Source organism: Aristolochia californica, unplaced genomic scaffold (genome assembly GCF_029961685.1).
Source record: "Aristolochia californica isolate CCGP_79_NKW_82.1479 unplaced genomic scaffold, dmAriCali1.0.hap1 SCAF_6, whole genome shotgun sequence".
Classification (NCBI taxonomy): Eukaryota; Viridiplantae; Streptophyta; class Magnoliopsida; order Piperales; family Aristolochiaceae; genus Aristolochia; species Aristolochia californica.
The window spans coordinates 1,312,781-1,337,452 of NW_027182257.1; the positions used below are offsets into that span (position 1 = coordinate 1,312,781).

At 35.8% G+C, this 24,672-nt stretch overlaps 3 protein-coding genes across 3 annotated transcripts; all 3 read right to left on the reverse strand.

Annotated features, from left to right (window-relative positions):
* Positions 1 to 7,418: 7,418 nt before the first annotated feature.
* LOC137934228 (S-norcoclaurine synthase 2-like) lies at positions 7,419 to 8,720 on the reverse strand. The gene is made up of 3 exons (XM_068778502.1): positions 8,543 to 8,720; positions 7,877 to 8,341; positions 7,419 to 7,705 (listed from the first exon to the last, which is right to left on the reverse strand). The coding sequence occupies exons 1-3, from the start codon at positions 8,718 to 8,720 to the stop codon at positions 7,419 to 7,421; spliced, it is 930 nt and encodes a 309-aa protein (XP_068634603.1).
* Positions 8,721 to 13,656: 4,936 nt separating this feature from the next.
* Positions 13,657 to 14,955, reverse strand: LOC137934229 (S-norcoclaurine synthase 2-like). Its single transcript, XM_068778503.1, has 3 exons — positions 14,781 to 14,955; positions 14,114 to 14,578; positions 13,657 to 13,943 (listed from the first exon to the last, which is right to left on the reverse strand). The coding sequence occupies exons 1-3, from the start codon at positions 14,953 to 14,955 to the stop codon at positions 13,657 to 13,659; spliced, it is 927 nt and encodes a 308-aa protein (XP_068634604.1).
* A 3,760-nt stretch (positions 14,956 to 18,715) lies between these two features.
* On the reverse strand, positions 18,716 to 19,618 carry LOC137967093 (S-norcoclaurine synthase 2-like). Its single transcript, XM_068813526.1, has 2 exons — positions 19,310 to 19,618; positions 18,716 to 19,143 (listed from the first exon to the last, which is right to left on the reverse strand). The coding sequence occupies exons 1-2, from the start codon at positions 19,557 to 19,559 to the stop codon at positions 18,857 to 18,859; spliced, it is 537 nt and encodes a 178-aa protein (XP_068669627.1). The 5' UTR covers positions 19,560 to 19,618; the 3' UTR covers positions 18,716 to 18,856.
* Between the last annotated feature and the right edge of the window lie 5,054 nt (positions 19,619 to 24,672).

Genomic DNA, 24,672 nt, shown 5'->3' on the forward strand with positions numbered 1-24,672 from the left:
GAGATGTGATATTTACTTTTAGGAATACAAAGTTTATCTCGTTTGGTTAATGTTGACTTCAATACACATGAATCAGCTGTTGATCACTTCCATCCAGCAAGTATATAACTGAATTGCATCTCAAATGTACATACTGCCATTACGTTATGTGAGAGAAAACCCTTCCTGTTCCATAATTTTGCTTGTTGATCAAACAGGATATGTGTTTTACTACGAGTACCATCGATAGCACCAATACAATCCTAATAACAAAAATTTCATTAATACAAACATATATTGGATATTTACTAAAAAATTATTCATCAAACAACTTTATATTTACCTTAAAGTGAGGATAATAGATATCACTGTTCAAAATATTTGAATGAGTACGTCTTAAAGGTCGCTTGATGTAATCAGATTGTAATTTGACAATAGCATCGAACACTGTATTAAAATACGTACTAATGGTCCAATTTGATCATTTAAACATCTCTGAGGTAACACTGCATGATTGTCATTGACCGACATTGAAACAAAAATATGCAAGTTGTTTTTCCACATATATTGTCCTTCTATCAAATAAGAGTCCTCTATTTTTCAAGATTCCAACCAACTTAAGAGGGTCGAAGCTCTGGCTCTGCGACGGCTTGGGGAAGTTCGAAAATAGAGGAGGGTGGTCACCCATAGAGCGAACAGTGGCAGCAGGCAACTAAAGATGGACGGCAACGACGACATCTGGCGAAGCTGCAATGGTAGAGGCAGCGGTGGCGGCTGGGGCAGCAACGAATGGGAGGATGGTTGACAGCAGAGATTTTTTTTTTCAAAAATTCCTCTTGCGAGATTGCTCGGAGAAAAGGAAGAGAAAATACTAGGTATGGACGGCTACAGTGGGTTGTAGGAGAAAAGGAAGAGAAAATACCAAGTATGGGCGATTGCAGTGGGCTGTTGAAGAAAAGAAAGAGAAAATACAAAATAATTTGATTTATCATATACAGTTTTTGAAATTTAATAGGCGATCTTTCTAATGCTATCTTTAAATATCGTGGACTACCCATATGATAAGAATATTGTACTCGCCTATTATGTTCATTTAAGTATAAACTGACAAGGGCAAGTACAACTGTGAAAGCTGCAATACAAATACATATTTTTTTCCTATCTGGTAGATTATCCATGGGCACCTGTAATGCTAGATATTCAATAATGAAAACATGGTTCAAACACTTTCAATTATCTATGTCTGAACGTGTTAACATAACCTGTACTATTAAAGAAGTCTCAACATCTACGTATTGAACACAAATATTAAATTATATCAATAAATAATTTTCAACCATTTTGTCATACAAAAAACACATTCAATTTCTACCCACATTCATGTCAACGACTAACCACTCCACATATTAACCATATACACATTCACTGTTTACCACAAATACTCATTAATCAACATCATTCATACAAAATCAAACGTGTATCGTAAAACTGTCGACATCTATGTGTAAGTCTATTAAATTGCATTGAAGTTACAAATCGGACAGTCATACTGATCTTTTTGTGTCATCTTGATAAACATATCCTTCTTATCTTTGGTATCAAGCATTAGGCAAGTTTAAGTATTGCCTCGACAACTTTGAAGCATAGAAGTTGGCCATGGCATGTATGAGACTAAAGATCATCGAAAGGGTTGATAACATATTGTTAATGGCATCAACGACTATTTTAGCATTGTCGACAAAAGGTTTGGATATCTTACTACACTGAGTAGCATAAATTCTATCCCCAACATTTCTTGGTGATTTGCCTCTCGAAGGAGCCTCACTTGGAGACTCTATACCGTTAGGTATTGGGATCTCCTTAATTGTATCATCTTCATCTATGTCCTCAATCATTAATCCTTCTACAGTATTAGGAAGATTTTCTTCTAACTCAACGCTTGTTTGACTTGTTGTCCCCATGGCAATAGAATTTCCAACAACTACTGCCAATTTTTCATATAATGGACAACCTTCCCACCTATACTTATCGGTTTCTTTGTGCATTGAATTTATGAAAAAGAGAAATACTTCATTGACTTGTTATAATCAGAAGACATAAACCTCTATTTATAATAGAGGAAAGTAGTAGAATCTAATTACAATAAAACTACATATGACCTAATTATACCCAAACTCTAACACTTAAAGATAAGTCCTAGCATAATTAAATAACTCAATATAAATAGAAGACAACATAACTCAAATTAGAACTCTTCTATGAGGACATGACCATAAGATAAAGATGCCAGCTCGTGGCTATCTTTGTGGGCCCACTTGATCTTCTAACCAGCTTGTAGTTATCTTTGTGAGTCCCATTTGATCTTCCAACTTATGTGATAAGGATGTTAGCTCGTGGTAATCATGGTGGGTCCTACTTATGGGTTTGGACTTTTCTTACAATATTCTTATATATGTGGGTCTTCCTTGGTCATGTAGCTCATCTTATAATACTCTTAGATATGTGGGTCTTCCTTGGTCGTGTGGGCTTGAGCCCATCTTCCAACACTCCCCCTCACGCCGAGGGTGAGAGAACATCATGAACTCCCATCTTACTGCAAATGATGTATAAGATCTTTTTGTATAAAATGGCAGTCTTCCATATCTTCCAACTCTCGCCTTCACGCTGGTGGCTCTTCCATGTGGCCTAACTGGCATAATATAAGTGAAAGTAAAATCACGATAAGTCGTATGACATTGCTCCATACTCCAGTAGGTTGAAGCACATTCCTATCTTCTGTAGGTAGTTGGTCTATAAGCAATACTTAGAAATGTAATAAAACTCCTCCATCACCGTGTCCCTCCATAGGACAACGACTCTCAAGTGGTAGGAGTAATAAATGTCAATTAAGGGGGGTATAACATAGATATAGTAATAAGTCCTTCCATCACAGTGATGTAACATAGATATAGTAATAAGCTCGTTCATCAAGGTGTCCCAACCTGGGCACCGACTCTCACAGGTAAAAATTAACGGGTAACATAGATGTAGTAATAAGCTCATTCGTCACATAGCAACACTCATGAAGTTACAATAAGGGTTGGCCCAAATATATTCGTGAGAGTCAAATAAATGATAGTATGAGAAAGGATACTAAGGCCACCACTTTTTTAATAATAATGTCTCATCCAAAGAGATCCAATAGCTGCAACTGAAATAGGCTTGGGCCCATATAACAAGAAGCAAAATAATAAACCTTGTAAAAAGACCCATGAAATAATCTGATGCAAAAAATTCTTATTAGATGCAAAAACTTGATCTTTTGTGCTCCCCCTTTCTTGAATATTTTGGTCACATAAAATTCATCCACAATATACGGAATAAAATACTTATTTCTTGTACTTTTTGTACTTCTCCCCCCTCAAGCTAGGAGGTAATGGCAGTGATCCCAGCTTGAACCAAATATCATATAAGTAGTAATAATCCAAAATAACATAGATGTAGTAATAAGCCATTAAACCATGGAGAAGTGAGATATTTTCTTGATATAGCAACTCAAAAAGTGTCGCAAAAGAATCAGCTTAAATTCGGATTTTTCAATGCAACAAGATACCAACATGACCTTTGATTCTTCCAATGCGAATATATCTTTAAATATAGATCAGATTGACAAAAACAAATCTCCTTATGAAACTAGACTTAAATACTTTTCATCCAAATATAACTTCCATTCATAAATTATACTTATTTTGAGCTAAATAATCTAATAGATTTCGGTCACTGTAATTTGGTCGAACTATGTATTTTTTTCTCCTTTTGCCAAAATGACAATTGACTCTTCCAAGATCAATATCTCCTTATAAAAAATTCAGATTGAGAATTGGTTGAATAGTTAAGAAAATAGACCTACAAATATTTTTTTTGATATATAATTCTTCATATAAAGTCTCTTTCTTGAGTACCTCGAAAGTTGAAGTTTTCTGCTGCTGCTCGAACCTCTTTTGCAATCTGACCTTCACTGCTTAAAATATTAATTTCTCTTTGTAGATAATTCATATTGTAAAAAATCATTTTTCCTTGGAAATTAGACTCGAATATCTTTCCGTCAATATATAATTTACAATATGAAAAACTCAGTATAAAGGTGAAAAACATAAAATAACTAAAAAAAAAAGATAAATACGAAACCTAAACCGCTTGATTTAATAGATCAGAAAAGGATCACATTATCTATATGGGTTGATCGAGTCAACTCATAGAACCTGCTCTGATACCATGTTGAATTTATGGAAAAGAAAAATACTTCATTGACTTGTTATAATTAGAATACATGAACTTCTATTTTTAATAGAGGAAGGTAGTAGAGTCCAATTACAATAAAACTACATTTGTACCAATTACAACCAAACTCTAACACTTAAAGATAAGTCCGATCATAATTTAATAACTTAATATAAATAGAAGACAACATAACTCAAACTAGAACTCTTCTATAAGGACCTGGTCATAAGATAAAGATGCCACCTCATGCCTATCTTTGTGGGTCCCACTTGATCTTCTAACCAGCTCGTGGTTATCTTTATGAGTCCTTCTTGATCTTCCAACCACCTTGTGGTTATCTTTGTAAGTCCCACTTGATCTTTCAACTTATGTGATAAGGTTGTTAACTCGTGGTAATCACGGTGAGCTCTATTTCTTATGGGTTTGGGGCCTTCTTACAATACTAGTAGATATATGGGCCTTCTTTGGTCGTGTGGCTCATCTTACAATACTCTTAGATATGTGAGTCTTCCTTGTCGTGTGGCCCATCTTATAATACTTTTAGATATGTGGGTCTTCTTTGGTCATGGGGCCCATCTTACAATACTCTTAAATATGTGGGCCTTCTTTGTCATGTGGGTTGAACCCATATTCCAACAGTGCTCCTACATGAAAAGTTATCGCTAAAAAAAATTTAAATCATGGTTAATAATGCAAGAAACATAACATTTTATGTTACATTTACAAACATTTAAGTAATCTTGCCACACTGTCTTACTTACGGTGACTTTCTGCGATGTTGGATCCCACCCAAAGCCGCTAGTATTAAGGCACGTTGTCACGATCTGATAGGTTTTTTTTCAAGTACGCATGCAATTTTTCAACTGTTCATTCGTCTTTTGGTTGATTGTGTTCAAATTAAACATATTCACACAGTCGTTGAAAACTTCATGTTTCCAAACTCCATTGGGTAATTTGTTACCCAAATTGACTTGCTCAATGAGCAAATCAAACACTTTACTATCTTCCTCTCACATCCATGAGTCATACGTTCTCTTTGAAGTTTCATCCATAATACCTTTACCTTTCCTCATTCCAACCATCTAAAACTCATAAAAAGTAAACAATGAATAAAAAATAATTTGTTTTAGAGAAAAAGGAAAGGAGAGGGGAAGGGGAGAAGAAAACATGAGAGGTCAAACAATAGTAGTAGTAAACCTAATTCACATTTCAACCATGAACTTTTACAAGAAACTAGTTCTACATAAAAAAGTAAACCAGGAATGGTTTAGGAGCATCTTGTCTAAGTATTCAATCCATAGAGACATTCTAGGTAAGAAAAATATTAATTAATAATTTAAGTTTAAAATATTTTTTAAATTATTTAAATAATCAAGTTAAAATCATTTAAAGTTATTGCTTAACATAATGTAAAAATATTATTCATATTCCTTAAACAAACACATTTCTTTTAACTGAATATGAAATTTTATTTTGAAACTAAGTTAATATAATTAAAAAATTAATTTACATAAAATGATTCAAATTCTTATTTATTATTAAATTATAAATACTTAAATGATAATAATTTTTAATAATTTTAAAAAGTATTTATACTATAAAATAGTCATTATATGCTAAATATTAACATCATAACCATTATAATTACTATTTTTAATATTTTAGAAAAATATAATAATAATAAAATTTATGTAAATATACTGTATATAATTATTTCAACTTAATGCTAGATTGATATATAATAATTAAAAAATAAATTATATCTTTTTTTAATAGTAAAAAATAATTTATCACATTAATAACAAAAAAAATATTTTTAATATAATATTTCATTATAATAAAAATTATTATCAATATTATAATGATTAGTTATTGTATATGAAAATAGAAACTTTTAAATAATAATAACTTCTTACTAAGTTTAAATAATAGTAGCTTCTTCATTGTTATATTTAGAAATATAACAAAATATTTTATAAATAATTATTATTTTAATTAACTATTCAACAAATTATATTAACACTATTTATATTAATAGTCAAAACTCTGTTGACCCAAGTTCAACCTGACCCGATTACTTTTTCAAAACAGCCATTGAGTGTGGGGACAAATTAGGATTTTTGGGGAGGTGAATTCATGTTAATAGGTTCACAAACAAGTGGCTGAGGTTTGAAAAAGTCCTACGAAAATTTATTCGTGACCACGTCTCAAGTAATCTAACCTAACTTGGAGCTTTCGAAACGTGCAAGAGAACAACTTGCTCTTCAATGAAAATGACTAAAACCGAAAAAGACTCGATGAGGACAAACCTTCTCTGACAGAATTTGTTTCTGCTTCTGCAAAGAGATACAGCTACAGGAAGGACTACTCCTCCTCTAGGTTTTACACGTCTATATCTTGGACCTTCCTCGTTCTAATCCTTTTATATCTCGTTCCGTCCCCTTCCCGCATGAAGAGACAAGCCACCTTGATTGCTTGATTCATTGCAAGTGGGAGTGAGAGAGATCCAGGTTTTGTCTTTGCAGTCGTCGCAATGACCAGGGATTCCCAGTTTGATAAGTCTGGTGGCTCTGATGATCTGCGGGGATTCCCAGTTTGATAAGTCTGGTGGCTCCGAAGAAAAAGATTTGAAGTAAAATCTTTTGGGTTTGTCCAGGAAGAAGACTACAAGCGATTGGGTTTGTACCAGCTTTGCTTTGACTACGATGGAATGTGATTTAGTCGTTAACTTTGAATTTTTCAGATTTTTGACAGAATATTAGTGTGGTTTGGAGTTTATAGTCTTGTGGTTTATTTGGTGTTGACCTAATTGATCTGGAAATGTTGGCGAAAATTTGCGTAATTTTGTGAGGAAAGTTAGATACTTGCACGCTTAATGTTTTCCGTTAATTTAGCCGTTTCTCAGTCGATTGCCAAATAAATATATAAAATCAGATCATAGCTTAAAAAATAATTAGAAGAAACTGATACAGAATATAAAAAAGAGAATTGAAATTACATATAGAATAACCATTTCCTTTTCGTCCTGGTTATTCACAAATTCAAAGAGAAATATAAAAGCAATCGTCCAGGACTACTCAATCGTCCTTATTTTGGAAATACAAAAGCAACAAACATGGCACACAGAACAGAGAATCCGAACATCGGATTCTACTGGCTTCGCTCGGTGGAGCTCCACCTTATTTTTGGTTTGTCAGATAATTGGAGACGGCGTCTCCTACGGCCTTCAACTCCATCACATTGGCGAGCTTCATGTTTTCGGAGGCCGTCGGGGAATTCTGATTCAGCGCGTACTGGTTGATGGACCTGATGATGGATGACTTGGGACTTTTTTCGATGATCTCGAACCGGGTGCGGAAGAAGGTGAAGTCCTTCTCCAGGTGTCCTCCTTCGATCACGTCGACTTCCTTGATTCGTTTCTGGTGGTCCAGTGTGACGATCCTCTCTTTGCGGTTTGGAAGGGGACCTTAAGCAAGCACAGAATCAGTACTCTTAAATCATCTGTCTGGTTTGAGAAGCAGAGTTTATTCGACTTTTTTGTTGTATAAATGAAGACACGATGAAAACCCAGTAAGAATTAACGCAGAAGCGCGATTTCAATCGAGTGAACTTATAACGTCCTACTGTAAATACCCACCTGGAGCAACGGTGAGTGAGAATATGGTCCCTACGGAACCGTCTCCTTCCCACTGGATATCAGGAATCAATTGCTTGAACAATTCTGGGAGCTTCAGTGTGCTGTAGACATCCCAAACGGCGGCTGCAGAGTGAGGGACCTCCATTTCGAACGATTGCTCGCCGGCCAGCTTCCTCGCGTGAGATTTTTTCTCCACTATATAATTCGCGATGGCCTTGGCAATGGCGTCCATTTCCATGAGAGCCACCATCTCTACCTTCTCGGCCGCTTGGTCATCATTAATCTCGAAGAGTACGGTGCCCCTGAACATGGAGGTCGTCGGACCCAGGTCGACGACCTCGAACCGAGTGCGGCAGAAGGTGAAGCCATGGTCCAGTACACCTCCTGAGATCACATCGACGTCCTTCAACCGATTAACGTGGTCGACCGTCGCAATCCTCTCTCTGTATACCCGAAACGGCCATCCTGTAAAACATAAAAAATAAAAAATAAAATCACAGAACAGAAACAATGACTATCAGTCGTCCCGCAGTACTATCCTCCATCATGCAACAGCCCGCAGCCGCCATTGATGACAGAAGATGTCTAACAGAACCACGTGTTGGGTCTTAGAGACTTAGACCCTTCGATGCAAATACAAGGTCAAGAAATTCAGATAGACGTTACCTTCAGGGACGACGAGGGTGAAGAGCGTCCCAACTGATCCGTCTCCGTCCACTACAAGGTCATCGAGGACCCCAGGCATATTCTTGACGAGCTGCGGCAGCTCGAGAGTGCTGACGACTTCCCATACATCGGCTGCAGCGAAGGGGACGACATATTCGTGGGTACGATGGCCTTTCATCTTCTTCTTCTCCTCCAAACTCTTGCATGCACTGTCCTATTTATAGGCTTTATAGCGTCGCAACTTGAAGCGTTTGGCCGCCGGAAGCCGCTGTCGTTCTTGGAATGCAGTCAAAGACTCGTGGCAATGGATATGTTCAAAGAACTCTAGAGCCTAAGCCCCTCAAACACGTGTTTGATTTGGCCGAATGGGTCCACAGTCTGCATCCGGTTTAAAAGTACGTGAGGTCTGAGGCTGAACCGGAAGCATCGTAGCACTTCCAGAAAATAGAAAGGGTCTCTTAGATAATTGGGAATTTTAGGTATTATCTAATTTTTTTTAACATAATAATATAAATAATTAACATTTTAACTTATTTTTATAAATACCCAACTTTAACCTGTCAATTGTACATATAATTTAATTATGTTACAATGGGTTTTAGTCTTTAAACTTTGCTTATATTTATATTATGTCATGATAGTTTTTAATTTTTAATTTTTATATATTAAAAAATATTGAGATATACTTGATTTCATTGTCCCCTCAATAGGATGACTCAATTGTTACTTTTATGATTTTAAATATAAGGACTCAACCAGTCTCATAAAGTCATTGTTTTGAGACTCAACTGAGTAGACTTGGTACTAGTGAGTCAATTCGCCTTTGAAGGTTTTGGTCATCAAACCAGTAGGATGATCGGTTTTGGTCCAATTGGGATAAATCGAATTCAACCATTGGTCAGACTTGATGCAACTGGGTCACATTCTTATTTTGTATATATATTATTTTGTTGAAGTTGGACATGAATCAATCTTATGTTTGTTAATACTACCATTTCTATATAGGTAATTGGTCATGACTTTGAATCCTCTCTAGAATAAAAAATTGTCACTATTGTTTTTATTAGAAAATAATTGAACTGAGCCAAACTAACCCGTTAGATTCAAGTTTAGTCTATACCAACGAGATAGTTTTTCATATTTTTATCCAAAAATCAATTTTCTTATATGAGAACAGAAACAAGGTTTGATTCCAGTTTAATCGAATTACACCATTTAGTTGGGTCCGATTCTAACAATGGCTTGGAAGATGGATTCAAAGATAACTCGCCCTCTTCAACTGGAATTTATGAGATCCAAATTGAGTCCCAAATCCCCTTTACCATGCATGGAATCCGAACTTTGCTAGGTCACAAAATCTCTTTAGCTATGCATATGAAGGAAATTTCACTGTACTACCCAATTATATAAAAACAATAACACAAATAACCAATTTTTCAACTAAATATCACAAATACCCAACTTTGACTTATAAAATGTATATGTGTATAGTCAAAGGTGATACATAAACTTTAACTGCTTAGTTGGTGCCACATCAGCACATGAAGAGTCGAATGACATGTCACCCCCCATGTCATCGGGAAACCACGCCATCCTCCATGTAGGATGCCACGTCTTATAATAAGTAAGATTTTAATTACATATTTAAAAATATCTATAATATTTATTAGAAATATTTAAGAAATTAAAATATTTTTGAATATTAATTTTTTTAAATAATAAAACGTGTACAGATAAATTAAAATTTTAAAGTCTAAAGTAATATTTAAAATAAAATTTAAAATATTTTTTAAAAATCGATAATAAAAGTTATTAAATAGTTAAGAATAAATTTTTATTTAAATAATATACCAATTTATATTTCTTATTACAAAAAAAAGGTAGAAAATTTGTACCAACAAATAAGAATTTTTTTTAAAAATTATTTTTTACTTAATATTGTATTAAAATAAATAATATCTTAAAGTAAAATAATTAAATGACGGTATTAATAATGTATTAAGTAAAATACAGAACTAATTACATTAAAAAAATATTTTGAAATTAAATTATAATCATATATTTTATTTTATATTTTATTAAAGTGAAGGTAAAGAAATGAAATGTGAATGTTTTTTTTTAAAACAGAAAATAATTGTTTAAAAATATTTTTAATTGAAAAATATCCTAAATAAAAGAATAGAAAAAAAGATTAACTAACATGGGAAAATTATATGGCCATGGATGTTGTGGCAAGATGACATCAGAGGATGCATGGCTTCCCGATGATGTGGTGGGTGCCGTGTTGTTTGACTATTCCCAGTTTTACGAGTGGTGGCTGAGAAGATAAGATTTGAAGCCAAATCTTATGGGTTTGTCAATGAAGAAGACTACAAGTGATAGGGTTTGTTCCAACTTTGCTTTGCCTAGAATGTGATTTAGTTGTAACTTTGAATTTACGGAATTTCACCAAAATAAAGATTTAAAATAACTTATTTTGAAAAACAACGATGTCATCAAATTATTTTGAAAAATACCCCAACTTTGACCGGTCCACTCCACATGTGTACAGTCAAAGGTGACACCTAAACTTTGACTGCTTACATGTCGCCACATCATAAGTGCAATGAAGTTAGATGAATATGTCTTCTGCCATGTCATTATTTCGCCACGTCTTTTGCCATGTCAGTTGCCACGTCATTAAATGATAATTTTTTTGAATAATTTAAAAAAAACAAAAACAATCAAATACATTTTTATTACCTTATATCTAAAATAATAAATTATTAAAAAATCTAATAAAAAATTAAAAAATTAACTCTTACATATTTAACACCATTTAATATCAATAAAAATATTTATTAATTAAAAAAATTTATCGTTACACTTTTATTACTTTATATTTTAAAAAATAAAAAATAAAATAAGTATACTAATTTGATTTAAAATATTTAGAAAAGTAAAATATTTAGAAATTTAAAATATTTATAAATTGAAAAAATATACAAAAAAATATTTTATAGTTTAAAAATACAATTTATTTGTATAATTTTTATCACATTATTTAAAAAATAATAAATTATTAAAAAAATATATTAGTTAATTAAAAATCTTACGACACCTTTTATTATCAATTAAAAATATTTATTAAATAAAAAAATATGAAAATGTTACTTGAGTTTAAAAAATAAATGTATCGGTACACTTTTTATTACCTTATATTTAAAATAATAAGTTATAAAAAATCTTACTCTTACCTATTTAACACCTTTTATTATCGATTTAAAAAATATTTTAATTAATTTTTTTGAAAATTTTACTTTGGTGTTTAAAAATCAAATTTATCAATACATTTTTTGAAATTTATTGATAGACTTTTTATTACCTTATATTTAAAATAATTAAAAATAAAATAAATATACTAATTAATTAAAAAGTCTTACTCTTACTAATTTAACATATTTTATTATCGATTTAAAATATTTTTTAATTTTTTATTGAGAAAGGGGGGGGGGGGGGGGGGGGGGGGGTTGAGGGTGAGGGTGAGGGCGAGGCCGAGCGGCAACAGGCACTGTGAGAGGAGAGAGGAGAGGAGAGAAGATCGAGGCCGAGAGGCGGCAGCAAGGGAGCCACGACAGCTAGAGGAGAGAGGGCGAGGCCAAAGGAGGCCAGGGCCAAGCAGCTGCGAGAGGATGAGTGTTATGAGACATCCTGGTTATGGGCCTGGGTTAAGTACCTATGCCTTCCGCTCCTAACAGGCCGGTCTTTTGGGTAGTATTGGCTAGGTGCTTAATATTTGGTATTAGAGCCGACCCTTGATCTTGAGTTTGATTCCCGGCAACGCTGCAGAGCTTGGATTTAAATACTGGTAGGCCGTAGGATAAAAACCTCGGTCGGGGCAGTGTTGTTGCGTCGCGCGTAAAGGCTGCATTAAAATAAAGGTAGGGCATAGGATAAAAACCCAGGTTGGGCCTGTGTCGTTACACCGCCGTGGTCGTCGGCTCGCGAAGGGGGGGGGGGGGGGTATGATGTTATGGGACATCCTGGTTATGGGCATGGGTTAAGTACCTATGCCTTCCGCTCCTAACAGGCCAGTCGTTTGGGTAGTGTTGGCTAGGTGTTTAACAGAGAGGGGGTAAGAGGAGAGGAGGCCGAGGCCAAGCGGCGGTGAGTGAGCGAGAGGAGAGGGGGCAGGAGGAGAGAAGAGGAGGTCGAGGCCGAGCGGCCACGAGAGGGCGAGAGGAGAGGGGGCAAGAGGAGAGAAGAGGAGGTCGAGGCCAAGCGGCCACGAGAGGGCGAGCAGGAGGAGAGAAGAGGAGGTCGAGGCCGAGTGGCTGCGAGAGGGGGAGAGGAGAGGAGGCCAAGGCCGAGCGGCAGCGAGAGGGTGAGAGGAGAGGAGAGGAGAAAGATGAGTGGGGACATAAAAGGTGTATTTGATTTTTTTATTTTAAAAAAATTATATAATTTTTTAATTTAATGACTTGGCAATTTACGTGGCAGATGATGTGGCAAAATAATGACATGGCAGATGATGTGTTCATCTAACTTCTTTACACGGATGACATGGTAACATGTAAGTAGTCAAAACTTACATGTCACCTTTGACTGTACACATATGCAGTGGACCGGTTAAAGTTGGGTATTTTTCAAAATAAGTTGTTTTAAATGGTTATTTTGATGAAATTCCCTTGAATTTATCACATTTTTAAAAGAATATTAGTTTGGTTTGGAGTTTATAGTCTTGTGGTTTATATGGTGTTGGCCTAATTGATTTGAAAATATTGGCGAAGATTTTGGGTGTTTGTGTGAGGAAAGTTAGATATTTTGATGCTTTATATTTTCCGTTAGTTTAGCTGTTTCCCAGTCGATCGCCAAATAAATATATAAAATCAGATCATACCTTAAAAAATAATTTTAAAACATCTGACACAGAAGATAATTGAAATTACATATAGAATAACCCTTTCCTTTTCGTCCTAGTTATTCACAAATTCAAAGGGATACAAAAGCAATCGTCCAGGACTACTCAATTGTCCTTATTTTGGAAATACAAAAGCAAGAAACATGGCACACAGAGCAGAGAACCCGAACATCGGATTCTACTATCACGAGGCTCCGCTCGATGCAGCTCCTCCTTAGTTTTGGTTTGTCAGATAATTGGAGACGGCGTCTCCTACGGCCTTCAACCCCATCACATTGGAGAGCTTCATGTTTTCGGAGGCCGTGGGGGAGTTCCGATTCAGCTCGTACTGGATGATGGACCTGATGATGGATGACTTGGGATTTTTTTCGATGATCTCCATCCGGGTGCAGTAGAAGGTGAAGTCCTTCTCCAGGTGTCCTCCTTCGATCTCGTCGACTTCCTTGATTCGTTTCTGCTGGTCCAGTGTGACGACCCTCTCTTTGAGGTTTGGAAGGGGACCTTAAGCAAGCACAGAATCAGTACTCTTAAATCATCTGTGTGGTTTGAGAAGCGGAGTTGATTCGACCTTTTTTTGTTTAAATGACGAGACGATGAAAACCCACTAAGAATTAAAGCAGAAGCGCGATTTCAATCGAGTGAACTTATAACGTCCTACTGTAATTACCCACCTGGAGCAACGGTGATAATGAATATGGTCCCTACGGAACCGTCTCCTTCCCACTGGATATCAGGAAACAATTGCCTGAGCAGTTCTGGGAGCTTCAGTGTGCTGTAGACATCCCAAACGGCGGCTGCAGAGTGGGGGACCTCCATTTCGAACGATTGCTCACCGGCCAGCTTCCTCGCGTGTGATTTTTTCTCCACTATATAATTCGCGATGGCCTTTCCAACGGCGTCCATTTCCATGAGAGCCACCATCTCTACCTTCTCGGCCGCTTGGTCATCATTGATCTCGAAGAGAATGGTGCCCCTGAACATGGAGCTAGTTGGACCCAGGTCGACGATCTCGAACCGAGTGCGGCAGAAGGTGAAGCCATGGTCCAGTACTCCTCCTGAAAGCACATCGACGTCCTTCAACCGATTAACGTGGTCGACCGTCGCGATCCTCTCTCTGTACACCCGAAACGGCCATCCTGTGAAACAAAAACAAAAAAAAAAAAAAATCACAAAACAGAAACAATGACTATCAATCCTCCCGCAGTACTATCTTCCATCATGCAACAGCCCGCAGCCGCCATTGATGACAGAAGATATCTAACAGAACTACGTGTTCGGTGCTAGAGACTTGGACCCTTCGTTGCAACTACAACGTCAAGAAATACTGAGAGACGTTACCTTCAGGGACGACGAGGGTGAAGAGCGTCCCAACTGATCCGTCTCCGTCCACTATAAGGTCATCGAGGACCCCAGGCATATTCTTGACGAGCTGCGGCAGCTCGAGAGTGCTGACGACTTCCCATACATCGGCTGCAGGGAATGGGACGTACTCGTGCGTTCGATGGCCTTTCATCTTCTTCGTCGTCTAGAAACTCTTGTATGCACTGTCCTCGTACTCTTCCCTATATATAGGCTTTGTAGCGTCGCGACTTTTCTCGTTTTGCAGCCGGAAGCCGTTCTTGGAATGCAGTCAAAGACGCGTGGCAACGGATAAGTTCAAAGAACTGAAGAGCTTATGCCCCTCAAAACACGTGTATGATTTAGCCAAATGGGCCTACCGGTTCGGTTTAAAGACATTAGGAGACACAATTGGGAGGGGGCAAGTTGTGTAGGGTTGGACCTACAACTTGTGTTCAAGTCAAAGCACCCCTTATTCGCCTGGAGTTCAACTATCAAACTTGTGACTCCAAATCTTATTAAGATAAATAGATCCAAGTTTAAGGAATTTTAGTTGTATTATGGGACTAAGTAAAAATACCTTAGTTCCAAAAAATTATGATTTTGTATATTTTTTAAATAATGCTTCTAAACTAAATTATTTTTTTACAATTTCAAATTCTCTAAGTTCCCAAACTTTTTTTTTATCACAAACTTGGATATCTAAACTTGGTCTATAAGTGAAATATTGGTAGAAGACAAAAACATCCAAGTCATTTAAAAAAAAAAAATTGAATCTGCGATAGAATATCAAAAAGAAAAATAAAAAATAAATAAAAATATAAAAACATAAAGGAGTTAAACCCATCAAATAAAGAACAAGAAATCAAATCCTCCCAACAAAAAAATTCAAGGAAGGAGAAGTCAGACCTTGTATTGAAGAAATAATAGCAATTGAACCCCTAAACAAGGAGTCGACCTCATTAAACCAGTAGAAAAGGAAAAGAAGTTGAATCTTGCTAATAATAAGTTTTGGATTAAAATGAGGAGTTTGTAGTGAAGAACACACAATAGGAGTTAACTCCATTTGAGGAAAAAGCAAGAAAAAGGAGTCCAAACCGGGTAATAATAAGTTTTAAATTAAAATGATGAGTCAACCCTTGAAGGGAGAAGAAGTCAATGGAGTCGGACAACAAGAAGGATTCGACCAGAGAAAGAGCCATTGGAAGCAAAAAGGATTTGCTCTAAGGAAAGATTGTACCCCAAACTACAAAAATTCAACTTTTTAGAAAGTCAGAGGTAAATCAAAAAGCAATAGGTGTCGAAAGTTTGTAAATTACCTAACAACATGTTCAAGAGAAGAAAAATAATTATTAATATTTTTTATCTATATTTTCTCCTATTTCAAAACATTCTCAAAGAACATTATCCATCCATAAAGGCTAGTTTTTATTATGTTGAAAATCACACTACCTTCCTCAAATTCACCCCTTCTCCTTGAGACGTTCTAGACTCCTCGAAAACATTGAAAATCAGCTAACTTTTCAAGTTTTCTTCACAGAGCTAAGTATTTTAGTGTCTATCTTTTAATTTTTATTTAAATACTCAAAACTTAGTTTCTTGAACATGTGATGACCCTAATTTTATGGATCAACTACTAGGCGTTTATCTGCTCCTATGATTTTATGGATATCGTTTCGTCATTCTATCATACATTTTATTTACACTATTTTTCCTTCAATGTTTTTAGTGGTCAGTCCGCTTTACTTTTTTTTGTATTTTTTTTTAGATGAGCACCATCAATGAAGATATTTTTCTTGCCTCATTCATAACATAAAAATAATTTTTTTAGTCAAAAGATATAACAAAATTCTAAAGATTCGTAAAACTATAACTTAGTTTAAATGTTATTTGCTAGTTTCCAAAGAGGATTGACTTTGTTGCAATTACAAAAAATTAAGCATTTGGGTATCCATTATTTTAAAATTTTTGATTTCTTTCTTTTTCTCAGTTACATGAGATTTATTGTTTTACTTGACTGAGAATTTGAGGAACAAACAAGATATTTTTTTTATAAAAACCCATAAATGGTAACTCATATATATTGAATTAAGTCTCTATTAACTAAAACAATCAATAAACATCAGATAAACATCAGATAAAGCTCAACTAAATTTAAAAGTGAGAGGATTATTTTATGAGAGATTAATATTTGATTAACTTAGCATGTAAAAGTGTTTCTATTTGATAAGTTGATTATCACCACAAAGGAATTTTTAGGTAACTTCTGACTAATACATTATCTAGCAGGAAAATTGCAGATTCATAAACTATAATTTTTGACATTATGTATTCATATTTTAATTTAAAATTATTCATATAAATTATCAAGAATGCATATATATATAAGTTGAATTTTTAAATATTGTTGACAAATGAATAAAAATAATGCCATATTTACTATATAAATCCACTTTATTTGGACAAAAAAATAACTAAATTATGTTGCAATGAGTTATAGTTTTTACACTTTTCTTATTTTAATATTAAGTTACAATTCTTTTTTATATTTTGTTTATGTTTTAAAAATTATAGACATATACTGATAGAGAAAAAGATAAAGATTAAGATAATGATAGAGACAAAGGTAACTAGTGATTGAATTAGAGATAAACTCAAATTTTAGAGTTGTAATCACGTACTCTCTCTTGTAATTCTATTAATAGTGTACAACTGATCAATGATAATCACAACAATATTATCCTACATTCTTATATTATACATGGTATCAGAGCTCCCGTTAGATTAATTAGAACCAGTCCATTGTCATTGCAAATCCTTTTTGGAAGTAGCGGTTGTCGCGTAGTTGACTGCCGCCGCCCACACTTAGTACTTTTATCTTCCCCTCTCCGTCTCTCTAAATAGCTTTCCGCCATCATCGAACCTCCCCTCCAACACCCCCCCCCCCCCCCCCCATTGTCACACCTAAATCCCTCCACCCCGCTGTTGCATGCCGCCCATCGCCACCATCATCCCTGAACGTTGTTGTTAGCCTTCGCCCACAGTTCGGTCTCCTCAATGCCATCGCCGCCATTCAATCTCGTTGACGGCATCACCGTCGTTCCATCTCGCCGATGCCATCATCGTCCTTCTCATTGCGACATTCTACAAACCGGGATCTCATGTCACCACATCCGTCGTAGTCATCGCTATCGCGACCCATGTTCATCATTGCCGTCGTCATCCGCTCAATCGACAACTACCTCCCGAGTGTCGCACCTAGCTCCATGTCGTTTCAGTGAGAGACCTAAGTTGAGGGGGAAATTTATATTTTCCCCTCGACGTCCCGTCCCGCACCGCATGCGAACCTGTACATTCAGTAGAGACATACTCAAATTGTAGAGTTGTAATCACGTACTGTTTCTATTGTAATTCTATAAATAGTATTCATTTGATCAATGATAATCATGACAATATTATCCTATATTTCTATATTCTACATATAATTAGATTTCCTAGTCCCCCTCTCATGGACGACTCAATTGTTACTTTTATGAATTTAAATATATGGACTCAACTAGTCTCATAAAATCATTGTTTTGAGACTCGATGAGTAAACTTCCAACTAGTGAGTCAACTTGCCATTGAAGGTTGGTGGTCAGGTTCAAAGTAAAATGATTGGTCATCAAACCGGTAGGATGATTTGTTTTCGTCAAATCAACTCAAGCCAACACTAATTGATCAGGAAATGTTGGCGAAAATTCGCGTATTTGTGTGAGGAAAGTTAGATACTTTCATGCTTAATGTTTTCCGTTCATTTAGCCGTTTCTCAGTCGATTGCCAAATAAATATATAAAATCAGATAATACCTTAAAAATTAATTTGAAGAAACCGAAGCCGAATATAAAAAAGATAATAGAAATTACACATAGAATAACAATTTCCTTTTCGTCCTGGTTATTCAACAAATTCAAAGAGAAATACAAAAGCAATCGTCCTTATTTTGGAAATACAAAAGCAAGATATATGGCGCACAGAGCAGAGAACCAGAACATCGGATTCTACTAGCACGAGGCTCCGCTCGGTGCAGCTCCACCTTATTTTTGGTTTGTCAGATAATTGGAGACGGCGACTCCTACGGCCTTCAACTCCATCACATTGGCGAGCTTCATGTTTTCGGAGGCCGTCGGGGAGTTCTGATTCAGCTCGTACAGGTTGATGGACCTGATGATGGATGACTTGGGACTTTTTTGGATGATCTCGAACCGGGTGCGGAAGAAGGTGAAGTCCTTCTCCAGGTATCCTCCTTCGATCACGTCGACTTCCTTGATTCGTTTCTGGTGATCCAGTGTGACGATCCTCTCTTTGCGGTTTGGAAGGGGACCTAAACAAACACCGAATCAGAACTCTTAAATCATCTGTCTGGTTTGAGAAGGAGTGATTAGACTTTTTTATATATAAATGAAGAGACGACGAAAACCCAGTAAGAATTAACACAGAAGCGCGATTTCAATGGAGTGAAGTCATAACGTCCTACTGTAATTACCCACCTGGAGCAACGGTGAGAGAGAATATAGTCCCTACGGAACCGTCTCCTTCCCACTGGATATCAGGAATCAATTGCTTGAACAATTCTGGGAGCTTCAGTGTGCTGTAGACATCCCAAACGGCGGCTGCAGAGTGAGGGACCTCCATTTCGAACGATTGCTCGCCGGCCAGCTTCCTCGCGTGAGATTTTTTCTCCACTATATAATTCGCGATGGCCTTGGCAATGGCGTCCATTTCCATGAGAGCCACCATCTCTACCTTCTCGGCCGCTTGGTCATCATTAATCTCGAAGAGTACGGTGCCCCTGAACATGGAGGTCGTTGGACCCAGGTCGACGACCTCGAACCGAGTGCGGCAGAAGGTGAAGCCATGGTCCAGTACACCTCCTGAGATCACATCTACGTCCTTCAACCGATTAACGTGGTCGACCGTCGCGATTCTCTCTCTGTAGACCCGAAACGGCCATCCTGTAAAACATTAAAAATAAAAAATAAAATCACAGAACAGAAACAATGACTATCGGTCGTCCCGCAGTACTATCCTCCATCATGTAACAGCCCGCAGCCGCCATTGATGACAGAAGATGTCTAACAGAACTACGTGTTGGGTCTTAGAGACTTAGACCCCTCCGTTGCAAATACAACGTCAAGAAATTCAGATAAACGTTACCTTCAGGGACGACGAGGGTGAAGAGCGTCCCAACTGATCCGTCTCCGTCCACTACAAGGTCATCGAGGACCCCAGGCATATTCTTGACGAGCTGCGGCAGCTCGAGAGTGCTGACGACTTCCCATACATCGGCTGCAGCGAAGGGGACGACATATTCGTGGGTACGATGGCCTTTCATCTTCTTCTTCTCCTCCAAACTCTTGCATGCACTGTCCTATTTATAGGCTTTATAGCGTTGCAACTTGAAGCGTTTCGCCGCCGGAAGCCGCTGTCGTTCTTGGAATGCAGTCAAAGACTCGTGGCAATGGATAAGTGCAAAGAACTCAAGAGCCTAAGCCCTTCAAACACGTGTTTGATTTGGCCGAACATCTGCATCCGGTTTAAAGGTACGTGAGTTCTGTGGCTGAACCGGGAGCTTCGTGGCACTTCCAGAAAATAGCAAGGATCTCTTAGATAATAGGGAATTTTAGGTGTTATCTAATTTTTTAACATAATAATATAAATAATTAATATTTTAACTTATTTTTACAAATACTCATAAATAATATACAGTCAAAGGCGACCCATAAATATTCCCTCTTGAATGTTGCAAATGTGGTCATAGCTTTTCTAAGTAGTTCTTAAATTAGCTGCTTAAATCTCCTTAAATCTCAGTAAATAGAATCTAGACCCTCCTTCTCAACATATACAATTTTATTTTAATATTAAGTCTGCTTTGTGTAGTTGTCAAATGTGGCCTCCGCATTTATTTATAATTCTGGAAAGAGCCCCTTCTCAGCATATACTAGATGACTAGTCGTCAAAGATCATATAATTGGAGTATACTTGACATGAGATTTCTCTCCGTTTCCAAATTTTTCTGATAAAAAACTTGGATATCTGACCTTGGTCTATAATAGAATTATAGGTAGAAAACAAAAGCATCCAAGTCATTTTTTTATAAAAAGATTCGAATCTATGATAGAATATCAACAAAAAGAAGCAAAAAAAAAAAAAAATTAATAAAATAAAATAAAGGAGTTAAACCCACTTACTATAAGATCTAAATTACACGAGTTGAATCATGTACTGAGGATAGAAAAAGGGAGGAGTCAAACCCATCAAATGAAGAAAAAGAAATCAAATCCTGCAAACGAAAAATTGAAGGAAGGAGAAGTCAAACCATGTATTGAAGATATAAAAGCTGTTGAACCTCTAACCATGGAGTTGATGTTGGAAGATGGGCCCAAACCCACACGACCATGGAGACCAACATATCCAAGAGTGTTGGAAGATGGGCCAAAGGCCATAATACCTTGGAAGACCTACACATCCACGAGACGTGGAAGATGGGCTCAAGCCCATGGACCATGGAGAAGGCCCCGGGCCTATTAATTATTGGCATGTTGAGTCCTACACAATAAGAAGTCTTATAGAGCCAAAATTATTATGGAAACAGATCTTAAAAAAGAGTTTCCATTAAAAGGTGTTTTAGTTATGTTAGTCTTCTATTTATGTTGAGTTATTTGATTATGCTAGTACTTATCTTGAAGTGTTAGAGTTTGGCTGTAATTGGGACAAGGATAGTTTAATTATAATTTGACTATGCTACTTTCCTTTATTATAAATAGGGGTTCATGTACTCTGATTACTATAAGTAAATGAAGTATTTCTCTTTTCCATAAATTCAACATGGTATCAAACCAGGTTATGTGAGTTGACTCGGTCATCCAACAGAGATAATGGGATCCTTTTCTGATCTATTATCTTTAGCAGTTTAGGTTCATATTTATCTATTTTTCCGCTTTTTTGTCCCTATATCCATTGTTTGATTTGCATTTTAACCTCTATACTGAGTGTTTCAAATTGATTATTATATATCAGAAAGATATTTGAGTCTATTTTCCAATGAAAAATGAATTTTGGCAATTGAAGTTTTCTAAAAAGATAAATCAATATTTGAATCAGCAAAGGTCAGATTGCTAAAGAGGTTCGAACAACAGCAGAAAACTTCTCCTTCTGAGTTATTTCATGCTATCAAGAACGATATTTTATATGGAGAATTATATATCGAAAGAAAGATTTTTAAGTGTATTTTCTTACATATTCAACCAATTCTTGATATGAATTTTGTATATGAAGATATTAATCTTGGAAGAGTCAATGATTATGTTGGCAAAAGGAGAAAGAGTAATTAGTTCAGCCAGATTACAAAGACCAAAATATCTCAGATTATTTATCTCAAAAGAAGTATATTTTATGAAGATAACTTATACTTGGATGAAAGGCATTTAAGTTTGGTTATGGAAGGAGAAAGCTTTATATCAATCTTATCTATATTTAAGTATATATTCACATTGGATAAATCAAAGGTCATGCTAGTATCCTGTTACATTGAAAAATCTGAATTTAAGCTAAATTTTTTGCATCACTTTTTGAGTTTCCGTTATTGATAAAAAAATATCAGGAAAATATCCCACTTATTTTCTGCCTCGTTTATACGAGTCCGGGTCATAAGGTTTATACCTATTTTCCTACAACTTGGCTATATTGGTATGATATCTTACTCGGTTCTACTCGAATCTATTTCTCTGTCTAGAATATTATTTTGAGGTATTCACAACATATTTCTTGGTCAACATATTATTTGGTACAGATACTCGCATCGGATTGTTTCATAGGTCCTTTTACAAAGATTTTTATTATTTTGGTTTGTGTTATATGGGCCCAAACGCATTTCTGCTGTAGTTATTGTGTCTTTTTGGATGAGACATTATTATTGAAGAAGGATTTCTCAGTTGCTAATTTTCATCAACATTGGTTATTCTGGTTGATGACGAAAGCCAAGGTGGCCCCAGAATATTATCTTCTGGGTAATTACCCATTACCTCATTTAATTGGCATTTATTACTCCTACCATTTGAGAGTCGGTGTCCCGAGTTGGGACACAATGTTGGAAGAGTTTTATTACACTTCTGAGCACTACGTATAGACCCACTACCTACAGAAGATAGGAGTGTGCCCTACATCCAACATGAGTTATGACTAGAGTATGGAACAATGTCATATGACTTTGAGTGATTTTACTATCACTTATCTTATGCAAGAAAGACCTCATGGAAAATACCACCAACGTGAGGGGGAGTGCTGGAAGATATGGAGGATTGTAATTTTATACAAGAAGATCATATACACCATTTGCAGCAAGCAGGGAGTTCATGATGTTCTCTCACCCCCAGTTTGAGAAGGGGGAGTGTTGAAAGATGGGCCCGAGCCCACACAATACAAGGAAGGCCCATGTATCCAAGAGTGTTGGAAGATGGGCCCAAACCCATAAGACCAAGGAAGACCCATACATCCAAGAGATGTGGAAGATGGGCATAAGGCCCATAGACCAAGGAGAAGCCCCCAAGCTCAAACAATGATGGCATGATGAGTCCTACACAATAAGAAATCTGACAGAGCGAAATTTATTATGGAAGCAGGTCTCACAAAAGAGTTTCAGTTTAAAGGTGTTTTACTTATGTTAGTCTTCTATTTATGTTTAGTTATTTAATTATGCTAGGACTTATCTTTAAGTGTTAGAGTTTGGGTGTAATTGGGACAAGGGTAATTTAATTGTAATTGGACTCTGCTACTTTCCTCTATTATAAATAGGGGTTCATGTACTTTGATTACAACAAGTAAATGAAGTATTTCTCTTTTCCATAAATTCAACAACCTCATAAAAAAAGTAGAAATGAAAAAGGAGTTGAATCCTACTAATAGTAAGTTTTGGATTAAAATGAGGAGTATATCCTTGTTATGAAGAGCACACAATAGGAGTTAACCCCATTCGAGGAAAAAGCAAGAAAAAGGAATCCAAACCCACTAACAATAAGTTTTTGATTAATATGAGGAGTCAACCCTTGTGGGAGAAGAAGCTAGTGGAGTGGAATGCAAAGAAGGATTCAACCATAGAAAGAGACATTGGAAGCAAAAAGGATCCGGCAATGGAAAAAGACTGTACCCCACACAACCAAAATTCAACTTTTCAAAAAGTCGGAGGCAGATCTAGATGCTATAGGTGTTCAAATTTTGTCAATGATCTAGCAACAAGTTCAATAGAAAAAAGAATCTATTAATAATTTTTTAAAAAAATTGTAGCTTTGTTTTCACCTATTTTTTAAATACTAAAATAATCTTATCCATTGACAATGGCTAGTTTTTAGAATGTTGAGAATCACACTAGACTCAAACTCACTCCCTCTCCTTGAGAAGTTTTAGACTCCTCAAAAACTCCAAATTTCCAACTTTTTTTTCATTGAGCTAAATATTCAAGTGCTTATCTTTTAAATCTTATTTAAATAATTAAAAATTAATTTCTTCAACTTGTTATGACCCTAATTTTATGGTTCAATTAGTTGGCTTTTTTCTTTCCTCTTTATTAGAGACAATTCTACATAATGTAAAACTAATTTGTGGATCAAAGGATATAAGAGGATTCTACTTATTCCTAAAACTATAACTTAGTTCCCAAAGAGGATTGACTTTGTGACAATTACTAAAAATTATTATTTGGGTTTCCTTTATTTTTAATTTTTTTTATTTCTTTTTTTCAATTACCTAAGATTTATTGTTTTCCTTGTTTGAGAATTCGAGGAACAAACTAGATACTTTTTTTTTACAAAAAAGCATAAACCGAAACTTAAATATATTCAATTAAGTCTCTATTAAC